The sequence below is a fragment of the Branchiostoma lanceolatum genome, chromosome 3, assembly GCF_035083965.1.
Source record: "Branchiostoma lanceolatum isolate klBraLanc5 chromosome 3, klBraLanc5.hap2, whole genome shotgun sequence".
Taxonomy (NCBI): Eukaryota; Metazoa; Chordata; class Leptocardii; order Amphioxiformes; family Branchiostomatidae; genus Branchiostoma; species Branchiostoma lanceolatum.
Genome location: NC_089724.1, coordinates 31990892 through 32015756, shown reverse-complemented (window position 1 = coordinate 32015756; position 24865 = coordinate 31990892). Strand labels below are relative to the sequence as shown.

The window sequence follows — 24865 nt, the reverse complement described above, 5'->3', positions numbered from 1 at the left end:
TATATTTCCATTTTTCAAGGAGATAATTAGTATAGAATACTATAGATTGTCGTTTAATAGGCAGGGCGTAATAGGCCGGGCGCTCTACGGGGCGGAAGGCGTTTTCCCTGTTAAGATTATCTTTGGCACCCGGTAACTGTTAGACCCCGTTCATACTAAATCGCGCAAGTAGTTTGCCGCGGTAGTTTGCCACAACGATCCCGTGTAAAACTCCCGGGCGCTAAGGTTAGAGATTATCACTGCAATCCACGGTAGACTATAATAGATGCCCGGTTACTCCAACCATAGCCGCGGCGACATCAGATTGAGCTTTCTAGATTCTACGCTGAACGTAGGCCACAACAGGTAATTTTTATGGATGACATCAGCGCGCTCATTGATTTTCGCCTGATTTCGAAATAAAAAACAAGAAATTTCATTGCCCTCCGACGGTGGTCAACATGCCAAAAATTGGCAAATATGTCGTAAACGTTGACAGTCTAAGGTGTTTCATTGCATATGAATACCCAGTGTAGTTCTTGCCCATGATGGTAAAATAACAAGGGGGGGGGGGTCTAGTTGATTGAGCTGTATACACAAGGTGTTTCATTGCATACGAATTCCCAGTGTAGTTGCTTCAGATGATGGTACAACAAGCTCTTTTCTGCATTTGTTGTAGTTAGTCTATTGAGAGGTATACACATCTACAAGGACATGTTTACATTAAATCAAAGAGGTTTTATATTATACATGAAACCTCATTGGTTGAATACAGGAATAAAAGACCTGTTGGTCATGATATCATACTTCGTCGCCTCAATTCTTGTCTAACAAGACTCATTAATTTTGGAGTCTGCGGTGGATGTCATCCATAAGATTTACTTGCTGTGGCCTTAGCCATGAGTTACGCGTATACTTAAATTCTCCGCCGTGTGTCTCTAGCGCCCGGTAGGAGTTTTACAGTTTTACACGGGATCGTTGTGCATAAAATCCTTAATGACTTGACGTGCAAGTAACACTAATAGCTGTTCGTCGTCACAACTGACTTTGTATGCTGAAAGCCGAATCGTTTGAACAGAGTCTTGAGAAATGGACTTTACAAAGTAAAGCCCCGGTCACACTAAACTCACGTCGTACCTACGATGCACGTGCGATGCATTTTCCGTACAACGCAGGTAAATCGCAGGTAAATCGTAGGTAAAATTAGCTATCGCAGAGCGTCGGGTGATGTTCAAAATTTTCCGGCGTCGTGCGATTTGTCACGTGTCGCTCATCTCATATGTGTGCACGTGTCATCAGAAAGAATCAAGCTGGTGTGGCTGCAGATACAGCTCAATAGGCTTGGATGAAGAGGGGCCAGAGGGGCAAGTTGTCCCCAGGGCATGGATGTTGGATGAGATGCGAAATGTGCGGGGGGGGGGGGGGGGGGCGAATGGCTTGGACAAAATAACGTTTTGTTGCATCGCATCCTTATTCTTTTAATGCATTAGAACGCCTCCTTATTCAGTTTTGTTTTCGAATGTATAAAAAACGTTACAGTAATTTGCCTTAAACAACCAATCAGAAGTAAAGAAATAAAACGAAGGTGAAACGAAAACATTCCAACTGATCATGGAGCACAACATTTCTTTATGGTTTGATACATATCCTTAGTGCGATACTGATATATGGATTTCTCTGAAAGTGAAGTGCATGTGACGGCAATAAACTGCAAAATGAAAGTTTCAGTCTTTTTAGTATCTTTCTTTCGTTAAGAAATACAGGATAATAATATGTCTACAACATAAAGCAATCGTTGATATCAATGAAAAACTCAGTTCTAGTCGTCCTGCTGGTTGTGCTGCTGTTCAGATAGCGTAAGACCAGACTAGTTCTCATCACAGAAGTCACGCCATAAGTCCTTGGGTAGGTTCTTCGGGGAATGAGGTCTGATCTGATTTTGAACCCACGTGTGTATAGCCACGAAACAATCGTATGCATCACCTGTGCGCGATACTCGATCTGACACGTGGAAAATCGTAGCCTTGAAAGCAGGCTCTTCAGCGGGCGCGCTGTACAACGGTTGCCACAGTGCTCTGGTGGCTGCACTTTTCAACAACATCGACAATATCAGGGAAAACTGAAACCATCAGAACAAGGTCGAAATGTATAAATTTTTCACCTCATTGGTATAAAAAGAAGGCCGTAGTGAAGTCTGTATTGGGGGCAATAAAAATCGTACGGCGACGGAAGCAACATTTTGAACATGTTCAAAATCATCTTTAGCTGCATTTTCCAGCGTAGGACGCTCGGCGATGGCTACTTTTACGTGCGATTTACCCGCGATTTACCTGCGATTGACCTAGGTACACTCAAAAAACCCATCGTACGATGTACCTACGTTATATGTGACCACCACTTTGTATGTGTTAACTATTGCACCCGGTTTTTCCCAAACTTACGACTTACAACGCTGTCATGACGGAAGAAACGCCATCGTAGGTACGACGTGAGTTTAGTGTGACCGTGGCTTAACCAACCCCCGTGTTCTCTAAACGTCGGGCAGTAATTTTCTAGCGAGGTCCAATCATATGGCTGCTAGCAGGTCACCGAACGTCATCGACAATTAGCCAATGACGGTCAAGTTGTGGATTGTTAACACCCCTGCTCTGATGTAAATATCATCAAATCAAACCAAGCGCATTTGTAATAGTTAAAGGATGGGCGGGGCGAGTTTATGTGGATTTGGTACAGCCCCGCCCTCCCGGCAAGGATTTTGTTGGTAGCCCGAGGGCGGTTACTACGGGAGGTAATAGATCCCAACGAAGATGAAATTCATCGAGTCGACCAACACTTCTCACCCGAAAGCAAGCTCTCCAAGACGGACCGCGTACAAAAATGGAGGAAAGTCGGCTTTATTACGTTTACGCGAAATACAGTGGCTACGACTTACGGGAAATTTTCGCCTCCTCCCTACGAATAACGCGAAATCAAAAGGACCTGCCTTACTGAGCATGCAGACCCTGGGATTGCGGAAAAAGCTGGCCCTGTCTACCTGGCCTGTCTACCCTGGCTGTCTACCTTTTTTGTGCCCCAAGGGTATGCATGGGGGTTTGGGCTTTAATGGAATTTCCTTGAGGAAAAACTGGGTCAATGTGATTCCAGATGTGTGTGAGCTGGATGGAAACAATGCCAATTGGGTTGGGGCGGGGGTGTGGGTGAAGCTGGTAAAGCAATTCCACCAAGACTGGAAAAAAAAGTTCCAAGTACATGTATACAATAAAATGTTCCTGAAATGTTAAACAAAATTGAAGTAGAAAGTAATACAGGGAAGCAAATGAAACTGGTAGGATGAGCCAGACAACAATACATGTAGGACCTTTGTTTGTCACAACAGCTAAATTCACAACAGATGTCTGACACTCCTGGGGGTTACTGTAGCTCAGAAACTACGAAATCTTTAGCAGCTGCTGCTCCCGCAAACCATCCTATCAGGTTTCTTTGTTTATCCTGTACCCCATCACACCTCTTCTATCTAGTGTAACAATGCTAGTACATTTTATTGTACACTTAGATGTTTGTTTATCAATAATAGATTTTCTTCCAGTGTTGGTGGAGTTGCTCATAACTGTCCCTATCCTCCAACAGTATGAGCCAGCCCACCCACAGCTGGGATTGCCACTGACCCAGGTTTTCCTCAAGAAAATTCGAACAGATGCAAAACCCCCATGCATGCCCTTGGGGTCCAAAAAGGGTAGATAGCCAGGGTAGACAGGCCAGGTAGACAGGGCCAGCTTTTTCCGCAAACCCTGCAGACCCTCACGAAGTGCTACAGGGCGTGTGTAAATCCTCTTCCAAGAATACGGCCCTGAAAATGAAGACCGCGATAAGAGACCATTTGTCCTGATTCTCCTGACAGAATTGACAGCGACAGACGGCAGAACGCCTCAGGCCTAACAGCGTCTGGACAGTAGACTCCACCTCCGGCCTGAATTCGTATGTCTACAGCGCAGTAGTGCAGTTTGGCGTTAATTGGCTAGTTTGCATTTCAAAGGACCGGCAGTGTGGGCGTTGACCTCGCTAGAAATTTTATTAGTGCCTGTTGTTCAGAGTTGAGCAATCCCCCCCTCCCACAGGGTATATTGATTACTGAATCTTTGCCATGTTCAATAAATCCCATGAATTCATAGACACGTGTGATTTTGATCTAAGTAGTATGACTATGACTCATTTGTAGTACGTTTCTAATCTATGGAGGAATAGCTGCTGAGGCAAACACTGGCTTTTTATCAGGAAATTTACATTTTGAAATTGATCCTGTCAGCAGTAGAAAAATTTCCGCTGCTGACAGGAAAAATCTGCACTGCTGGCAGTATGATCCTGTCAGCAGTAGAAAAAACTGCACTGCTGACAGAATCATCCTGCCAGCAGTGCAAATTTTTAAACTGCTGACAGGACGATCCTGTCAGCTGAGCAGTGCATTTTTTTGTACTGCTGACAGGATCATCCTGTCAGTAGCCACTTCCATTAGGCTGTCCGACTTGTGTTTTATGCGTTTGTTTTTGCGACATTTTCCAAGTCTTTCTAGTTTTCGCCTTTTCCACCCCTTCGCTTCTCCCTAGAGGAAAAAATGCCACAAAAATTGCGTAAAATGTGGGACCCCTTGGTAGGACCTTACATCTGCTTGAAGATAATTATCAGTGTCCAATCACATGCCACACGGTGGGGCGCATGCGCACAGCATCACTTCCGGGTTAGGAGAGGCGTGCCGGTAAAATCTAAACCACAACAGAAACACACCTGTATTGTCTTCGCCTGAGATTTTTTCTACATCTTCCACAGCCACACACCTGAGATCTTAAGATGCCGTTCGACGTCAGAAGGTGAGAAACTTGAAGGGGAAATATTTGATCGTTGCAAGGTGGTTTGATACATGCTTTTGAATTAACCTACAACATGGCAACAACAGAGGGCTTGGCTTATTATGTCGTGTCCGGTTGCAAACCTAATGAAAAATATGATTAGTAATTGAAACGAATGAGCACTGTGTCCTGTTTCAAGAAATATTTGGAAAAGATAAACCTAACGTTATAGTAAATGATGGTAACATGTGTAAAGTTACCATGTGTAACACAGGCCTGGCCTACTTCACCGATGAATCCTCAAGGTATCCTCAAGGTAAGTTTCAGACAATGCTAGTTGTTTTATAATTACTTCACCCCATATGGCCCAAGGGAGCGAAGCTTTGTTTTTGGCTTGTTATGTTGAGCCCATAAGTATGGGCTCAACATATTGTATTTATGTTTAGTCATACCTAGTATGGCTCAACATATTGTTTTTGTTCACGTTCTTCTTCTTCTTCTTCTTCTCCTCCTGCCAAATCTTCAAATGGATTCAACTCCGCCATTTTTTAATCAACCGACCTGAAATTTGGCATGGAGGTAAAGAAGGCAAATACCCTCAGGTGATTTTAAAATTGCTTTGAAACAGGCCTTAAAATCATTTTTATGGAGGTTTTTTGGGGCATTTTTAGGCAATTTCTATATTTTTGGCTCCTGTGCCCTGGTATTACAAGCAAGTGACCTGAAATTCGGTACAAGGGTGCCTTGAACATGTCCCTACAGGACTTCAATCACATTTCTGGTTTACATCACTTCAAAATGCTTCGTTTTGGGGACTTTTGGACCCATTTTCAGACCAAAAACGGGTCAAAAGTGGTATCCCCGTTCCATGTTCTATTTGCTTCTGGCCAAGGAATCCATGTTCTATCTAAAGTTCCGGGCGTTCCATTTGCTGCTGGCCAAAGAACATGTGTTCTTTTCAGGTTACCTGAGGTCATGTTGCGGGTACACACGCAAGCCTTTGCAGTAAGAAGCTCTTGGCGTCTCGCAGAACTTGTAGAGAGAATTTTTTTGCACGGGTGATTTTGGAACAGTCAATTTATGCATCGGGAGGGAGATTGGCAAAGTATGATGCTCTCGCAAATGTTGCCTTCCTACATGCAGTTAATATTTCGATTTGCCCAGGGGTTATTTTGGGACAGCCCACTTCTTGCATAGGGAGGAGTATGGCTAAACATGCTGTATTTGCTCAGGGGCAAATGACGGCCTTTCTAGTTGTCTGGTTCTTCTTCTTCTCCTCCTCCTGACAAATCTTCAAATGGCTACTACTCCGCCATTTCTTACCCAACCGACCTGAAATTTGGCATGGAGGTAAAGATGGCAAATACCCAAAGGCCCTTTTTTAATTGTTTTTAAACAGGCCTTAAAATCATTTTTATGGAGTTTTTTTGGGGCATTTTTAGGCAATTTCTATATTTTTGGCTCCTGTGCCCTGGTATTACAAGCAAATGGCCTGGAATTCGGCACAAGGGTGCCTGGGACATGTCCCTACAGGACTTCAATCACATTTCTGGTGTACATCACTTCAAAATGCTTCGTATGGGGGACTTTTGGACCCATTTTCAGACCAAAAACGGGTCAAAAGTGCTGTCCCCGTTCCATGTTCTATCTAAGAATCCATGTTCTATCTAAGGTTCCGGGCGTTCCATTTGCTGCTGGCCAAAGAACATGAGTTCTTTTCTGGTTACCTGAGGTCATGTTGCAGGTAAACACGCAAGCCTTTGCAGTAAGAAGCTCTTGGCGTCTCGCAGTGTAGTAGGGGTGGCGCAGATCCCGAAATTTGTTCTCCGGCCCCGTCAAAACCGAAAAATGCGCCAAATTCAAGGCGTACGATCTGATACATAACGGTCAAAAATCGCTTATTATTTTATACCAGTAGTTAAAGAAGGTTCTTAACTCAATATCTGTGAAGGATTTACTAAAATACTTTTAAAATTGCGAGCCAGTTTTGGGAAGGAAGCAAGATGGTGGACGGCGGCCTGGGCGCTACAGACCGCTGTAGTTCGGAGCCGATTACGTCGGCATCGGGCCAAAATACGGGCACTTCTATTACCCAAATGCCAGGTAATGTCTTTTTCCAAGTCTTTACGTAGTTTTATGTGGGTTTTTGGTTATTTTTATGTCAAATTTGACCGCATGATTGTTTTTGTATGCCGCATGGGAGCTCAAATAATTTGAATTTGCCGTTTTAATACGTGGATTTTCGTGCCAGTGGTTGCATGTATGATTACTATAAATCATTTTCAACGCCCTATGGATGCATTTGGTTCCTGTTTTTTTTGTTGCTAGTGCCGTAATCTAAACTTAAAATGCAGAAAACTGTACTTGCTATCCTCACCTTCTGACGTCACTGCTAGGGGAGGGGGGCGGCGGGGATGCCCAGCTGCCCTCTACTCGAGTCGTAGTTTCCGTTGTAATTTATTTTATGAGTAGAAGTATAAACCTCACTTGACAGAACTATGCTGGTCTGTTAAGTTTATTAAGTTGTTACATTTATAATGAATGATAGCCTTTATTATTGTATGCAATTACCACGCAGTACTACTGTATGGTAGCTAATGGAGGAAATAAAGTACCTAAGTATCCAAGTTTCATATTTATCTCATCATAGATTGTTTGAAATGTGTGTCTGCCATGAATGTATTATATAGTTTGAATTTCAACAGACGTTTTCTCTTTTGACACAGGAATGAAGAGAGTGAAGAGGAGGAAAGTGATGAAGAACCAACAGAACTGCCAGTGAACTAGAAGACGAGACTAGATATAATTTCTATTTGCCGTAAATAACTGTAGTTTTGGTACATAACGAAAGAGAACTTCAGTAACTTCTACCCTTGTAGTGATCAGCATGTGTGCCTTGGTTATCTCAGCTGGATAGAGAAACCATACAAAAAGTAGATTTAGCTTTTGTAGTTGATTCAACTGTAGAAATAGTTCCAGACCAGGGAAGCAATGGCCACCTGTTCCATGATCCAGTTGTCTGATTCCCGTAAAATTGAAATATAATACATGTACAATACAATAAATACATGTACTTTGCCACTCAACTGCCCTGCAACAAGAAACGAAAGTCCTGCAGTGAAAAAAGGGGAAGAAATGAAATGAATGCTGGATATTGAATTGTCGGACCAATATTGCAGATTGTACAAAGAATGATATCAGTGTGTACAAATGTAAATATATAGCATTGGGTAATACATGTAGTTCAATATTTCTGGATCAGATTATATTTTTGAGGCTAAAATTGGAATCAGCATGTGTCTAAACCTCTGTGTACCACGTTTTTTTCTTTTGGTGTATCTTCAAGTATAAGGAAGATATGCAAGTTGCATATTTAATTAGCGGATGCACATCTTATTACCTCAGGAAATCAATTATTCATCATAATTCATAATTTCTGAAGCAGATGTATAGATTTTATGGCCGCCATATTTAGATTCAGCATGTTACAGATGATGTATGCCAAGTTGTTTCCTTGTATATTGTACGGTTACAGAGATATCGCAATCTTGCATATTTAAGATGTCCTGTGCCCATGTCCATTTTTTTCCCACTTTTGGTGATATTTTGAGATGAGAAATCTAAAGAAACGATGAAGGCAAAGCTACAAGCTTTAAGGACTTGTTAATATCATTGTAAATAAAGAGAATGCAGCTTATTTGGTGCTTCTATTGTGAATTATTACTGAGTTATGACAGTTTTAAGATATTACATTTTAACGGTTTTTTTACGGATTCCGGAGAATTTGAGGACTAATTCTCAGACCTTTGAATGGCCGTAACTCGCTAACGGTATGTCCGATTTTGTTGAAACAAAAAACATTCTGTTTCTTTCACAAATACCTATCAGATGACACCAAGTTTAAAAAGATATAAAGAGTTTGAAATTTTTGTTTTTGCACGGGTGATTCTGGAACAGTCAATTTATGCATCGGGAGGGAGATTGGTAAAGTATGATGCTCTCGCAAATGTTGCCTTCCAACATGCAGGTAATATTTCGATTTGCCCAGGAGTTATTTTGGGACAGCCCACTTCTTGCATGAGGAGGAGTATGGGCGAAACATGCTGAATTTGCTCTTAAAGCAAATGACGGCCAGTCTAGTTTGTCTATATGTCTGTCTATGTGTCTTTGATAAAGGGAGGATGTCTGACCTTCATTCATGCATGTGATTTTTGATTTGTGAAAACCACTTGCAGACAATATCATGAATATGGCCTGCATGTCATTTTATATAGGGGAGACTAAAAAATTACAATATATGCCAGTATGGGGAAGCGAAGAAAAAGAAGGTATCATTATCTCAGGAATCAAAACATCAGACGACAAAAACTAACCCTCAAATGATAACCAGTTACATGTATGTCAACTGTCATCAGATGCATTCCTGACAAGTTCATACAGCTAGTCTGCAGATACCCCCCCCCCAATCAGATCCCTTGGATAGGTCCTACAGGAGGGTCTGCATGGGGGGGTCCTGGCAACGCTTAACGGTAAATTCAGGCCGGCCGATAACGCTTAATGGTAAATTCAGGCCGGCCAACAACGCTTAACGGTAAATTCAGCAGATTTAGAACATGAGATACCCCTGAAGACGACGGTTGATTGCCACTCGTCGCCTTGATCTTGTGGCAAGAGACCTGGTGCGCCATGCATTCTTTCACGCCTGCTCCGAACCCTTTAAAATCGGCAGCGACTGGAAATTTCGTAATGGTGGGACTAAATGTTCCTGATCGCGACAATAATAGGGGTGTCCCGGAAAATTCTGAAATCTTGACCCTCTAAAACGCTATTTCCTACATTCTGAGGGGGAATTTTGTTAAGTTTTATGACATCTCTATTTGTAAAAAAAATAAAGAACAGTTTCAGCCTGATCTTTGAGACCTCGCTGGAGCTGCGACATGCTCCGGGGGAAAATTCTTGACACGCTGAACGCTATTTCTTGCATTTCGACGGTCAAATATTACTGGTGATGTAAGTTAAGTTTAATGATATCTCTGTTTGTGAAAAAATACAGAAGAGTTTCAGCTTGAGCTTTGGGGGGGCGACGCCCTCCTGACAATATTTTTCGACGAAGGCCCGACATGCACCCGGCCGGGAAAATTTTAAGATCTTGAACCGTGAAACGCTTAATTTCCTGAATTTTGAGGGGAAACCTTTGCTGGTAGAGTGAAAAACAGACAGAAGTGCACGTGTTTCAGCTTGAATTTTTTGGGGGTGGGGGCGCCCTCCCGACATATTTTCGCCGGACCCGCGTGCTCTCCGGAGAAAATGTTGAAATCTTGACTCACTGAAACGCTATTTCCTGCGTAACGAGGAATTACTCAATAACGCTTAACGTTGAATTCAGGATGACAAATAACGCGCTACGTAGAATTAAAACGACCAGTAACGCTTCACGATTAATATACCGATAACGCTTAACGGTAAATTCAGGGCGGCCGGCAACAATTAATGGTGAATTAAAATCGCTCGTAGCTTACGCTTAACGAAAAAGGGCATGCAGACCCTCCTACAGGCTTCAGACACCCACTTGAAGACCATCCCACTATATCATGGGGGTGTCAAAGCCCACAAGGTAGAGTTAAGTTCAAGTTAAAATCCTCCCGCACCATAAGGTGTATAGGGCGGTGCCCATCTCCGTTTCATAGCCCTGGGCCACACTGGGGTGCAATCACTGCAGTAGGAGTGTGTTTAACTAATCTCCAAGCAGATCTCCACGGTGCTAAAATCGAACAAGCTAGCCAGAGAAGCTCCTGGTCAGCCACGGAAGTTGTCTGGCAGATCTCCACGGTGCTAAAATCGAACAAGCTAGCCAGAGAAGCTCCTGGTCAGCCAGGGAAGTCGTTAGGCACCCAGTTGCTATAAAAACTCCTTCTGCCAGTTGGATACGGTCTTTGCAACAATTGGGTCTGGCTGGAGACTAGTGTTTAACTCTTCCATACTGTTTCAGAAGTATGTACCATTTTTATAAAGTCTTTGGTATGACTCAATGTGCCTCTTGTCCAGAAGTGTCCTACCCGAGGCTTGAACCCGGGCCTTCTGGTCCAAGTAATTTGAATTTGAACCAGATGTGGCAAGTACCAGAAGCGCAGACCACTAGGGCTGACCTTTAAGGTCTCATTTCTGTATTACTCCGAGTGGGTACCCTGAAAGAGTCCGTGCCCCAAAAAATGAACGGCTGCATGAACGTGTGTGTATATCGGTGGGAAATTCCCTTTTAGCCAGCCCAACCTATCTCAAGCGTCAAACTGATGAAAGCTTGTTTGTAACTGAAGAAATTAAGAGGTAAAGTTTGGCAGCCGCGCGCGAGGTCGGACGTCCACAGCCGGACGTTGGCGGTAATTCGGTCGATCGCGTTCAGCTGGAAAGTGCCTATTTAGGGGGTGTAGCAAAGTGCCGTTTGTAATTGCCATAAAAAGGTATTGTATGCCAACTGGTAGTTGGCAATTTTTTCACATGATCTAGGGTACATGAGCTCAACAGAGAATGAATGACATTGGTGCATTTCTTATAGCTTCATTACGAACGCGCCCATGTAAAACACGTTTTATAACATGTAAGCCTATGGGGCGAAAAAACTCATGAATGAGACCTTAAGTTATGGCTGCCCATAGGAAAGCATGTTAAGATACACTGAAACAAGGCTTCATAAATGTCCCTGTAGCTCAATTGGTAGCGGCTTCGCAGTTGAGCCTCCTGTTTCCAATTAGTTGGATCCGGGAGATCTCGGATCAAATCCAGGGAAGGGTATCCTTATCAGAACTGCACTGTCTTTTGGAAGAGACGAAAAATGGGGGTCCCGTGTTCGAGGAGGTGCCTCGAGTGTGTTACAACAGCCTCATTACTAGTACTCACATGGGTACCTACTGGCTTAAATAATGCAACCTGGTGAATATAAAAGTACTAACCCAAACTTCCATCTTAAAAATTCACTGGAAAGTCACAAGGGTTTAGTTCATAAGCATGCAAAGAAAACAGAGGGTTGTACGGCTCAAACTCCGAGGAAAGCTGCCAGTTTCAAGGAAACCCAACCTTTCACCCCAGATTTCTGTTGTATCCCTCCGCATGACCCAACAACTCACATCTATCTTTATGCCAACTAAAATGGCAAACTAAACAAATTCCAACCAAAATGGGAAAGCTAAGACCCTACCTGTTCCCTCTAACCAAAAAAGTCTCCAGATTGGGCAAAAAATTTCAAGGAAAAGAAAGGTTTAAAGATTTTAAGTAGGGACTAAAAAGGTATTCAAATGTTTTGCACTCTACTGCGCAACGCGACTTTGGAGTCACCTCACTACACCACAGGGACACAGACCATTTATTTGAACTAATTCAACAAATACAGAGAATATCATACCACAGCCACTCCTATACTGCCCAGATTACAGACAAAAATCCCACCAAAAAAGGATTTTGCAAGATTTAAAGTTTTAGACACTTGTTTTTACTTTGCTCTCCCACCGTGGGGTGTAGGGACAAGCGCTAACTCTTGCGTCTCCCCTGAAGAGCATTATAAAGCAGCCATTTTCATTCCACGTACATGTAATTGATAGCTGGACCGGACAAATTTATTCAAGTAACGCACAAGAGCGTAATCAGAGCATTCAACAAAAAGCGTAATTGGCACCTGAATTTAGTGTAAAGCAAAGCCTGTGTGCTAGATTTAACATAATATATTCACTGCCTACATGTGAAGTTAGTTGCTCACATGTTTCTAGCATGTCCTTTATACTAATAAATAGGAGTTACATTACATTGCTTCTGAGAAATAAGCTTAATAAATCTTTGGACCGAGGCTATAGAATTACCTCAGATTTCTGAATAGACTGGATCAATTTAATGGCAACCAGAGTTCCACGAACACATTATCTTCGCCAAATAATCAAGGCTTATTGTGGAGAGTAATTAATATTTACATGCTTATCACCCCCTGCAAACTTGATCATACACCATACCGTTTGAAAGTTATGATGGGGGGGGGGGGGAAGAATGAGTCCAGTCTAGATAGGGATAAAACTCATTTGGTGGTACAGGACTAGTATATGTGTATAGTGTGCTGATATATGTTATAACTGGTCATCAAAAAAATTGAATGTTATAATTAGATGGTACAGTCAATATATATGAATAGAATAAATCATTATTCCATATCATACACATTTTGCAAGACATAGTACATGTTACTTTTCCATACGGTGCTAGGTAATACCTAGCAGTGTACTCTCTGAGCAGAGGAGTTGGTCCGGCTGGTTATTCACATGTTTTTAGGTGTTTTGTAAGGCTTTCTATTTTGTTCCCTTTCCGTTATGTCTCCAACCGTGTGTTTGACAAAAATGCAGAAACTGAACACTTTAAAAAAAAAAGGACCCTCACATCTGTTTGAATTGTAGTGAGACTGCCCCATTTGTTTATTTATGTACACCATCTGTTTATTTATGCTTCTAGGCAAGGCCTTCTGCTGGCCTGTTTCGGGAACACTGTCACACGCCCCATTATGGAATGTAATGGATTTACAATTATCCTTACTAATTATACAGATTAGCTCCTGTTTTCTATAATTAGACATCCATTGTGTAAAGCACCATCTGAGCTCTATACATACAAAATTTCACGACAATCTCTTCACCCCTTCTCATGTAATACGTGTCCGAATGTCAAAACAAAAACACCCACTGCAGTTCTAAACAAGCCGCTAGGGGGCCCAAACTTACAGAACTTACTTCTTGTGACATGAACTATCTACCACACAAATATCATGACCATAGCACTTTCAGAAAATATGCCACTAAATTTTGAAGCTCCGCTGCAGTACCTTAGGTACTCGCTAGAAGGCCCATTATCGAACTTGACCTTCCTTTCCGTAAACCCTACGCGTCCACTAAATATCATACAGATCCATCAACAGCTTCTTGAGTTATGTTGTCCACAAGAATTACACTTCCACACAAAGCCCGCTGCAGTACCGACGGAAAATGCCAGGAGAACCAATTTTGAACTTGATCTCTGTTTCCACAACATCTAACGTAACATAACCAATTAACGTCCGATTTATTCAAAACGTATTGATCTTAAAACCGCGCGGACAGAGCCAAATTTCAAACCCATGGGCAGAAATATCAGCTCTTCTAAAAAGAAAATGCATGGTCTGTACGTTTTTCTCCGCCTGTTTAACGCCGTGCGAGCATGTATTTATACTGAGGTATATGATGAAGAATTGTGCTAGGGTAACCCATTATCGTCCACTTCTGAATCTTTTCCCTTCTAGCGCTCTGCTTGAAGAACATAGACCAGAAAAAAATGCACAGTAACTGCCCAAAGTAGTCTGCAGACAAATGATAGTAAAATTACTATGTCTGTCCGGCCACTTGCTTAAGGCGATGGAAAAAAAACAATGTTTATCTGTAAATTTCCCCCACATGCGCGGCACGTGGCGTTCACGTGGTAAACGCATGGCCATTATGTTTTGCTGTGCAAAAATTAAAGAGATGGCTAAGGATCATACTTATGATGTACTTTATTGCTCATGAGAACAGGCTTTGGCATAATACACCGCGGCATGTGGACATGAGCCAAACCGGACGTAAATAGGTTCTGCACGTAAATAGGTCATGTTACGTTACACACCTGCAAAAAATCATGAAGAGCCATCAACGTTTCCGTCACTTTTTTCGGCTACATACAAACGCACAAAAATTAAAAGTCCGCTGCAGTACTGTTGAAAAACGCAAGGTAAACCATTTTTGAACTTGACCTTCCTTTGCACAACCACTACACACCTACCAAAAATCATAAAGATTCATCAAAGGTTTCTTGAGTTATGCTCTTGACATACATACAGACCCACCAAACAGCTGGCTCAACCGAAAACATAATCTACCCCAAGTACTATAGTACTCGGCGAAGATAACAACACATTTTAACAACCATTTTGTGCATGACAGGTTTGACATCTACAGGAAGATACCCAAAGACCTGACACAGCCGACCTTAACTGGAGCTTTAGGTGAGACATGTGGTGCCATGTTGGCTGGACGTGGGTAATTAGTGTGATAGTACAGGTGTGCCATGCTGGCTGGACAAGGGTAATTAGTGTGACAGTACAAGTGGTGCCGTGTTGAATGAATGAATGAATGAATGGTTTTATTTGATCATTTTGATCAGATATGCAAAGTACCTTGCAGCTATAGGCTGAATTGCATACTTTTTACATTTTTTTCTTAAAAACTTGTGACATTAGGCAATCTTCCTATTCAAACAACAAATACATTATAAAATCACAGGTAAACACTACCTTAAAACAGGTAGGTTGAAGACGGATACGTCGGATTTATAATACAAACATAACAAGAGTTCCACGACCTCATATCTCCATGAAATATTTTTAGCCTTTGCTGATATATTCTTTTGTCTTGTCAAAAGCATAATCAACCTTCCTTCCTTCCTTCCTTCCTTCCTACCATCCTACCATTTTTTTCTTTCCTTCCTACCTTCTTTCCTACCTTCTTTCCTACCTTTCTTTCTTTCTTCCTCCTTTTTTCTTTCCTTCCTTCCTACCTACCTTCCTTCCTTCCTTCCTTCCTACAATCCTTCCTTCCTACCATCCTTCCTTCCTACCATCCTTCCTTCCTACCATCCTTCCTTCCTTCCTCCTTTTTTTCCTTTCTTCCTACCTTCCTTCCTACCTTCCCTCCTTCCTACCTTCCTTCCTCCTTTTTTCTTTCCTTCCTTCCTTCCTTCCTACCTTCCTTCCTACCTTCCTTCCTACCTTCCTTCCTTCCTCCTTTTTTCTTCCCTTCCTTCCTACTTTCCTTCCTACCTTCCTTCCTTCCTGCCTTCCTTCCTTCCTACCATCCTTTCTTCCTCCTTTTTCTTTCCTTCCTTCCTACCTTCCTTCCTTCCATCCTACCATCCTTCCTACCTACCTTCCTACCTTCCTTCCTACCTACCTTCCTTCCTTCCTACCTTCCTTCCTTCCTACCATCCTTCCTGCCTTCCTTCCTTCCTACCTACCTTCCTTCCTACCATCCTTCCTTCCTTCCTTTCTTCCTTCCTACCATCCTTGAACTATTCTGTTTATGAAAATGACTTACATATTTACATAATATATGCTTGGTCATAAACACCTTTATGTAACTTACACATGTTGCAATATTGACAGTCCTATCATTTTCCTCTTAAATGAATAATGGCCCTTTGCATTGATTATGCAAATTAGGAATATATTTGCATAATTGGTATCTGTTGATGTTCCACTTGCCATAAACCACATCTGTTACATGTATTTGCGTCTTATGATGGAAAACACTGCAAATATAGATTTTCCTCATTAGTTATGCAAAGTAAGTCCCAATTAGCATAATTTGCACTTCGTTGTGTACATCTCTGTCTAAGTTACCTACATACTAAATATCATGGACATCCGTTGTTCAGTTCTTCAGTTATGCCCCTTAGAAGATTTTCGAAATAATACCATTGCAGTTCCAGAGCAAGCTGCTAGGGAGCCCAAACCTACACCACTTCTTTATTACATCACAAGCTATCTGCCGCCCAAACATCAAAACCATAGCACGTCCAGGTCAAAAAATACCAGAACGGAAGCTCTGCTGCAGTACCAAGGTCACATACCAGGGGGCCCAAAATTGACCTTGAATTTTGGCTTCCCAACACCCGCCAGTATACCAAATATCATCGAAATCCATCCAGAGGTTCTTGAGTTATGCTGACTAGAGTAGTGCGGAAACACAAACAAACAGACAGACAGACACACCCAAAACAAGAGTTCCACGACCTCAAATCTCCATGAACAATTCTATTCATGCAAATGACTTACACATTTGCATACTATATGCTTGGTCATAAACACCTTTATCTACCTTACATGTTGCAATATTGACAGTCCTATAATTTTCCAATTTGATGAATTATGGTATTTTGCATTAATTATGCAAATTAGGAATTTATTTGCATAATTGGTATCTGTTGATGCTCCACTTTCCATAAACTACATATGTTACAGGTATTTGAGTCTGATAATGGAAAACACTGCAAATATAGATTTTCCTCATTAGCTATGCAAATCAAGTCACAATTAGCATAATTTGCACTTCATTATGTATATCTCTGTCTAGGCTACCTGCATACTAAGTATCATATTGACAGTCCTATAATTTTCCAATTACATGAGATATGGTGTTTTTCAGTTAATTATGCAAATTAGGAATCTATTTGCATAATTGGTAGCTGCTGATGATCCACTTTCCATAAACTACATATGTTACATGTATTTGAGTCTGATAATGGAAAACACTGCAAATATAGATTTTCCTCGTTAGCTATGCAAATTAAGTCCCAATTAGCATAATTTGTACTTCATTCTGTATATCTCTTTCTAAGCTACCTAAATACTAAATATCATGGAAATCCGTTGTTCCTTTGTTCAGTTATTCTCCTTAGAAGATTTTCACGATAACGCCCCTGCAGTTCCAGAGCAAGCTGCTAGGGGGCCCAAACCCACGCCACGTCTTCATTACACCACAAGCTATCTGACGCCAAAAAATCAAGACAACAGCACATCCAGGTCAAGAGATACAAAAATTGAATTTCTGCTGCAGTACCAAGGTCACATACCAGGGAGCCCAAAATCGACCTTGAATTTCGGCTTCACAACACCTGCCCACATACTAAATATCATCGTAATCCATCAAGCGGTTCTTGAGTTATGCTGACTACAGTGGTCCGGAAACACAAACAAACACACAGACACACCCAAAACTATATCTCCATTTTTCATGGAGATAACTATATCTCCATTTTTTATGGAGATAATTATTATATACAGTGTATATACTAAGTAACGGGGTAAATTCTATAGCTGGCAATCATTACAATCAATATTTCGGAGATCTGTTACTGAGTCTGTTCGTTTAGTAGGTTCGTCATGAATGGTATGGGACTGTTCTGGTATCTTTTTGTCCTTGCTCTTATGGCGGCCAGAAGGTGTTTGTTATCTCCATGAAAAATGGAGATATAGTTTTGGGTGTGTCTGTCTGTCTGTTTGTTTGTCTGTCTGTTTGTTTGTGTTTCCGCACCATTCCAGTCAGCATAACTCAAGAGCCTCTTGATGGATTACAATGATATTTGGTATGTGGGCAGATGTTGTGAAGCCGAAATTCAAGGTCGATTTTGGGCCCCCTGGTATGTGACCTTGGTACTGTAGCAGAACTTCAATTTTTGTATCTTTTGACCTGGACGTGCTGTGGTCTTGATTTTTGGGTGGCAGATAGCTTGTGATATAATAAAGAAGTGGTGTAGGTCTGGGCCCCTTAGCAGCTTCCTCTGGAACTGCAGGGGCGTTTTTGTGAAAATCTTCTTAGGAGAATAACTGAACAAAGGAACAACGGATTTCCATGATATCTAGTATGCAGGTAGCTTAGATAGAGATATACATAATGAAGTGCAAATTATGCTAATTGGGACTTAATTTGCATAGCTAATGAGGAAAATCTATATTTGCAGTGTTTTCCATTATTAGACTCAAATACATGTAACGTATGTAGTTTATGGAAAGTGGATCATCAACAGATACCAATTATACAAATAAATTCCTAATTTGCATAATTAATGCAAAACACCATATCTCATCTAAATTGGAAAATTATAGGACTGTCAATATGATACTTAGTATGCAGGTAGCTTAGACAGAGATATACATAATGAAGTGCAAATTATGCTTATTGTGTCTTAATTTGCATAGCTAATGAGGAAATTCTATATTTGCAGTGTTTGCCATTATCAGACTCAAATACATGTAACATATGTAGTTTATGGAAAGCAGAGCATCAACAGATATCAATTATGCAAATAAATTCCTAATTTGCATAATTAATGCAAAGACACCATAATTCATCTAATTGGAAAATTATAGGACTGTCAATATTGCAACATGTGTAAGTTAGATAAAGGTGTTTATGGCCAAGCATATATTATGAAAATGTGTAAATCATTTGCATGAATAGAATTGTTCATAGAGATATGAGGTCGTGGAACTCTTGTTTCTAGTGTCTCTTGAACTGATTTCGCCCCAGGTAGGTGGAAACCAGTCCCTGAATGACTCAGTCTCTATGCAAAGTTGAGGCATAGGTCGCGATGCCGGGCGTCTAGCGTAGGCAAGTCAAAGATGCTGCACGTTTCCCTTTAGGATGTATACGCAGGGCCAAGTGCCAAGTGCAGGGCCAAGTCCAGAGTGTTGGCTGGACGTGGGTTAGTGTGACAGTACAGGTGGTGCTATGTTGGCTGCCCGTGGGGTAGTGTGACAGTGCAGGTGGTGCTATGTTGGCTGGACGTGGGGTAGTGTGACAGTACAGGTGGTGCCATGTTGGCTGCCCGTGGGGTAGTGTGAGTGTGACAGTACAGGTGGTGCTATGTTGGCTGGACGTGGGTTAGTGTGACAGTGCAGGTGGTGCCATGTTGGCTGCCCGTGGGGTAGTGTGACAGTGCAGGTGGTGCTATGTTGGCTGGACGTGGGTTAGTGTGACAGTGCAGGTGGTGCCATGTTGGCTGCCCGTGGGTTAGTGTGACAGTGCAGGTGGTGCTATGTCGGCTGGACGTGGGGTAGTGTGACGGTACAGGTGGGGCCTTATTGGCTGGACATGTGTTGGAGTGACAGTACAGGTGGTGCTATGTTGGCTGGACGTGGGGTAGTGTGACAGGACAGGTGGTGCTATGTTGGCTGGACGTGTGTTGGAGTGACAGTGCAGATGGTGCTATGTTGGCTGGATGTGGGTTAGTGTGACAGGACAGGTGGTGCTATATTGACTGGACGTGGGTTAGTGTGACAGTACAGGTGGTGCTATGTTGGCTGGACGTGGGGTAGTGTGACAGTACAGGTGGTGCTATGTTGGCTGGACGTGTGTTGGAGTGACAGTGCAGATGGTGCTATGTTGGCTGGATGTGGGTTAGTGTGACAGGACAGGTGGTGCTATGTTGGCTGGACGTGGGTTAGTGTGACAGTGCAGGTGGTGCTATGTTGGCTGGACGTGGGGTAGTGTGACAGTACAGGTGGTGCTATGTTGGCTGGACGTGTGTTGGAGTGACAGTACAGGTGGTGTCATGTTGGCTGGACATGGGGTAGTGTGACAGTACAGGTGTTGACATGTTGGCTGAATGTGGGGTAGTGTGACAGAACAGGTGGTGCTATGTTGGCTGTAGCCTCCTATGCAAACTCCTCCCGGCTGTTTTCTTTTTGGCGACGCCTCAGGGGCGAGCCAAATTTTTACTATATTGTGTGCAGATTGCAAGAATTCTAGGAATTGTACAGGAATGTGAAAGTCCATGGGACGATAACTCAAGAATGCCTGGATGTATTGTCTTCATATTTTGTAGGTGGGTAGGTCTGTGGGAGACCTTGTAATGATTGGATTTTGGGCCCCCTAGCGACTTTCTATGGTACTGCAGGGGAACTTTCACTTTTCAAATCTCGTCTTCTGAACATGCTATAGTCATGATTTTTAAGTAGTAGATAGCTCTTTGTTAGGAAAATATGTCCTGTAGATTTGGACCCCCTAGCGGCTTTTTTTGGAACTGCAGGAGCTGATTTTGACTCAAACTTTGAAACAGAATAACGCAAGAAGGGGATGACGGATCATCATAATTTTTGGTGTGTAGATAGCTTAAGTGATGATTTACATAATCATATGCCAATTATGCAAATCAATATCTGATTTGCATAATTAATGAGGACAGTTTATAAATCAGCTGCATTCTATTATAGGACTCTCAAACACATGACATATGTAACTGAGAAAGAGATAAATATCGATAGATATCAATTATGCAAATTGATACTTAATTTGCATAATTAATGACAAATACTATAAATCCATAGTGGTAAATGATGGGGATTTCATTTTTGAACCATTTGGAAATTAAGTAAATGTGGCCACTATTAGACACAAATCTTGCATAGAGGGCCTCATTTACATAATTTATGAGGAAATGGTACGATATCTTTTTTTGTGAAAACAAGATTTTCATACATTGGACAACTTGTGTTATCTTGGTAGAGAAGGTGATCGACTGATATGATTTATGCAATTTATTATGCGAGGTCCTTATTTGCATGTGGGCTAAAAACGAAAACGTTAACAGAGACCACCGTCGCCATGGCAACATCTTTTTATGTTGCCAATCTTGTTCAAGTTACAGTTTTATACTATTACATTTTTTTTCTCATTGCTGGCCCGGCCAGGTGGTGCTATGTTGGATGGACGTAGGTTAGTGTGACAGTACAGGTGGTGCCATGTTGGCTGGACGTGGGTTAGTGTGACAGGACAGGTGGTGCCATGTTGGCTGGACGTGGGTTAGTGTGACAGTACAGGTGGTGCCATGTTGGCTGGACGTGGGTTAGTGTGACAGGACAGGTGGTGCTATGTTGGCTGGATGTGGGTTAGTGTGACAGTACAGGTGGTGCCATGTTGGCTGGACGTGGGTTAGTGTGACAGTACAGGTGGTGCTATGTTGGCTGGACGTGGGTTAGTGTGACAGGACAGGTGGTGCCATGTTGGCTGGACGTGGGTTAGTGTGACAGTACAGGTGGTGCCATGTTGGCTGGACGTGGGTTAGTGTGACAGGACAGGTGGTGCTATGTTGGCTGGATGTGGGTTAGTGTGACAGTACAGGTGGTGCCATGTTGGCTGGACGTGGGTTAGTGTGACAGGACAGGTGGTGCTATGTTGGCTGGATGTGGGTTAGTGTGACAGTACAGGTGGTGCCATGTTGGCTGGACGTGGGTTAGTGTGACAGGACAGGTGGTGCTATGTTGGCTGGATGTGGGTTAGTGTGACAGTACAGGTGGTGCTATGTTGGCTGGACGTGGGTTAGTGTGACAGTACAGGTGGTGCTATGTTGGCTGGACGTAGATTAGTGTGACAGTACAGGTGGTGCTATGTTGGCTGGATGTGGGTTAGTATGACAGTACAGGTGGTGCTATGTTGGCTGGACATGGGTTAGTGTGACAGGACAGGTGGTGCCATATTTTCATCCAAAGAGAAAAAATGAGAAACTTTGGACATCGGGGCTAGAGTAAAAGTACATGTGATACCACAACGTAAAACACAGAATTCTATTTTTGCAATTCATTTCTTTATTCATACATCAAGATTGCAGACATACAAAAATGGTAGCCTGAGTGACATTGATATCAACAATTCTTCTCTTCTTCTTGGCTTGGCTTAACATTATAACAATTAAAAAAAGAGATAAACACATAATATGTACATTATGTACACACCCCTGACGTGACAGGCATCCATTATTTCGCACTGTATCCTACTGTCTGATTCTACTAAGGTGTTCGTCTTGTAGCTGTTGATGTGGAAGGGGAGAAGAAAATGGTTGACACATTTGTTATTCCTTTTGTCCAGTGTCAATTCTGAGCGGTATGTTCATCATCTTCCTGCTGCTGTCCGAGTTCCACGCCTTCATCATGTCTGACATGTAAGTTACTGACGGGAAGGAGAGGAAATACAACTGTTTTTCTTTAAGTAACTGTCATCTGTTGTAGGACTTGCAGGAGCAGAATGATATTCTAGAGATTGTTTGAAATATTCAACAAGAATGATAGTATTATCCAAATAACGAATGGACCACACTGGGGTGCAATCACTGCAGTAGGAGGCTAGTCTACAGGCAGTGGAGTGTGTTTATCTTTTTTTTATTTAACATTTTTATAAAGCTCCCTGTGGTGTAGTGGCCTGCGCCTCTGCTACTGTGCCACATCTGGTTCAAATTACTTGGACCAGAAGGACTGGGGTTCAAGCCCCAGGTAGGACACCTCTGGACAAGAGGTGCATTGAGTCATACCAAAGACTTAATAAAAATGGTACATACTTATGAAACAGTATGGAAGTTAAACACACTCCACTGCTAGTGGACTAGTCCCCTGCTGCAGTGATTGCACCACACTGTGACCCCAAGGCTGTGAAATGGAGATGGGCACCGCCCTATACATCAATTATGGTGTGGGAGGATTTTAACTAACTAACTAACTAATGTATAATGTATGAGATCTCTGTACCGCACCTCATGAAGAGACAAGTCTTTTTAACGCTGGCTGAATGTTGCAGCATGAGCGAGCTGTTTGTGGACAACTCCGGGGGAGGAGGAGGGCAAATCTCAGTCTTCCTCAACATAACACTGCCGAAGCTCAAGTGTGAAGGTAAGACGACCACAATTTGTCCATGAAAATGCCATTCAAGCAGCCCTTCCTGTAGTAATGTTTATGACTGAAATTAACCCTTAGCCAAACGTAGGGGTGTGAAAACCTTGGGGTGTTGGAACATAGGGCTGTCAAAACATAGGTGTATCAGAATATACGCTTGTCAGAACACAGGTGCATTGGAACAAAAGGACTGTCCCCATGCAATTCAGTGTTCATGACCTATTGCAGTGGTCGGACTGGACATCCAGGATGAGATGGGGAGACATGAGGTTGGCTTCGTGGAGGACACGGAAAAAATTCCTGTGAACAATGGACTGGGCTGCAGGTTTGAGGGCAGGTTCTGGGTCAATAAGGTGGGAAATACAGTAGAATCCGCTTAACTGCACACCCCATTTGCCAGCGTATTTGGTGCAATCATCCAGCTGGTGCAATTATGCGAAATTACCCTGCTGGACCGGTTGTACACTGTATCATACAGGAGATGAATAGTTTCCAAACCTCGATATGCTGTATGAACTTGTCAGTACGCATCTAGATGTTAGAAAGCTTTCGTTATACAGGTATCTGTATCTGTATCTAAATAGCCTGTTTAACCGCCATTTGGCGTAACACACCAGCTTCGCAGGCACGCGGCGCGGCAGCAGCTAGTTATATTACACCGAACATCCTGTCACGTCTAACCTTCGCATATCTAACTGCATGCATTGTTTAAAGCTATCTAATGAGTAGTAGAGTGCAGTGCAGGTACAGTGCGGTAACACCGTAGATCCCACCTCTTGTTAGGGCCACGTTTATGTGTTAAAACAGTGAATTTCAAATTCTCAGGAAAGACATCTCAGGACCCAGTGAGTGAAATTAGTAAGCGCCAGCAGCAGTATGCGAATATATACTGCCGCGAACCTAAAACCGCCAACAACACCTCATGTCATCCTTAAATCAAATCCCCGCGAACTTAAATACATTTCACAGTAATAAGACAGTGTACAGGGAGAGACCAATCTTTATTTAGTACAGCAGTCTGCCAAAATGCAATACCGCCTTTGGCAGGCGTGCATCTCTTTATGCTGACGACACGCCCCGTGACCCGCCCAGGACCTCCCATACGATCGCTATCAATGTGATTGTCAATGGAGACCACCTTCCTTTGTAAGTGAAAACAATTTTAGACATATTGGCGGTATTGTGCCTCTACATAGGCATGTATCGGCTCATTTGTACCGCGTTTGCCGATTTTTAGGGCTCCTTTTCAGTTAACTTGTCGAGGATTTTGAAAAAAATTGGTGCAGTTATCCGGCATTGGTGACAATGCGCGGTGCAGATATACGGAGTCACTAACAATGCAGTGAATGGGAACCGGTCTGGGATTTTGGGATTCGGTGCAGTTAAATGGAATGTGCGTTTATCCGAGATGCAATTAAGTGGCTTCTACTGTACAATTTTTTAAATCTTGATATGTATTGTCCTCTTTTTCTGTAGCAAATTCTTTGGCATAATATTGCTTTTACACCAGATCAGCCCCCTTTTCCCTGGAGGCTGTGACCACATCGCAACCACTGCATGATCACCTCAAAATTTGACAAATCTCTTGAATTTCATAAATGATAAGAGGACACATATTTAAAATGTCTTTGTGCATCTTGTTGTCTTTAAAGTCATACCTTTACAAAGTGCATCATATTCCACATCTAAAATCAAGGCTTACACACTAATTTGAAGTTTTGGTGGCTCAATGGTTGCTCAAGGTCTAGTGGAAAGGGGGGCTTTTGAAACAGCATACTGTAATTCTTGA

At 42.4% G+C, this 24865-nt stretch overlaps 1 protein-coding gene and 2 long non-coding RNA genes across 5 annotated transcripts in view; all 3 read left to right on the top strand.

The window, feature by feature from the left end:
- The first annotated feature begins 338 nt into the window (after positions 1–338).
- LOC136431438 (uncharacterized) overlaps positions 339–24865 on the top strand; it is a 150721-nt gene continuing 126194 nt past the window's right edge. The window contains exon 1 of the long non-coding RNA XR_010755065.1: positions 339–484. This is a non-coding gene — a long non-coding RNA (uncharacterized lncRNA). The remainder of the gene's footprint in view (positions 485–24865) is intronic.
- Positions 4699–24865, top strand: part of LOC136431434 (endoplasmic reticulum-Golgi intermediate compartment protein 1-like) — a 32983-nt gene continuing 12816 nt past the window's right edge. The window contains exons 1-6 of one of the 3 annotated variants that reach the window (XM_066422807.1): positions 4704–4841; positions 5095–5136; positions 14801–14862; positions 22280–22352; positions 22982–23073; positions 23305–23429. In XM_066422807.1, coding sequence (XP_066278904.1) covers positions 22297–22352; positions 22982–23073; positions 23305–23429 — 273 coding nt within the window. In that variant the 5' untranslated portion in view covers positions 4704–4841; positions 5095–5136; positions 14801–14862; positions 22280–22296. Of the gene's footprint in view, positions 4842–5094; positions 5137–14800; positions 14863–22279; positions 22353–22981; positions 23074–23304; positions 23430–24865 lie in introns of all 3 variants that reach the window. The other 2 variants (XM_066422806.1, XM_066422808.1) reach the window with 2 other exon arrangements.
- Positions 5143–8517, top strand: LOC136431436 (uncharacterized). Its single transcript, XR_010755062.1, has 2 exons — positions 5143–6923; positions 7547–8517. It is a non-coding gene; the product is annotated as an uncharacterized lncRNA (long non-coding RNA).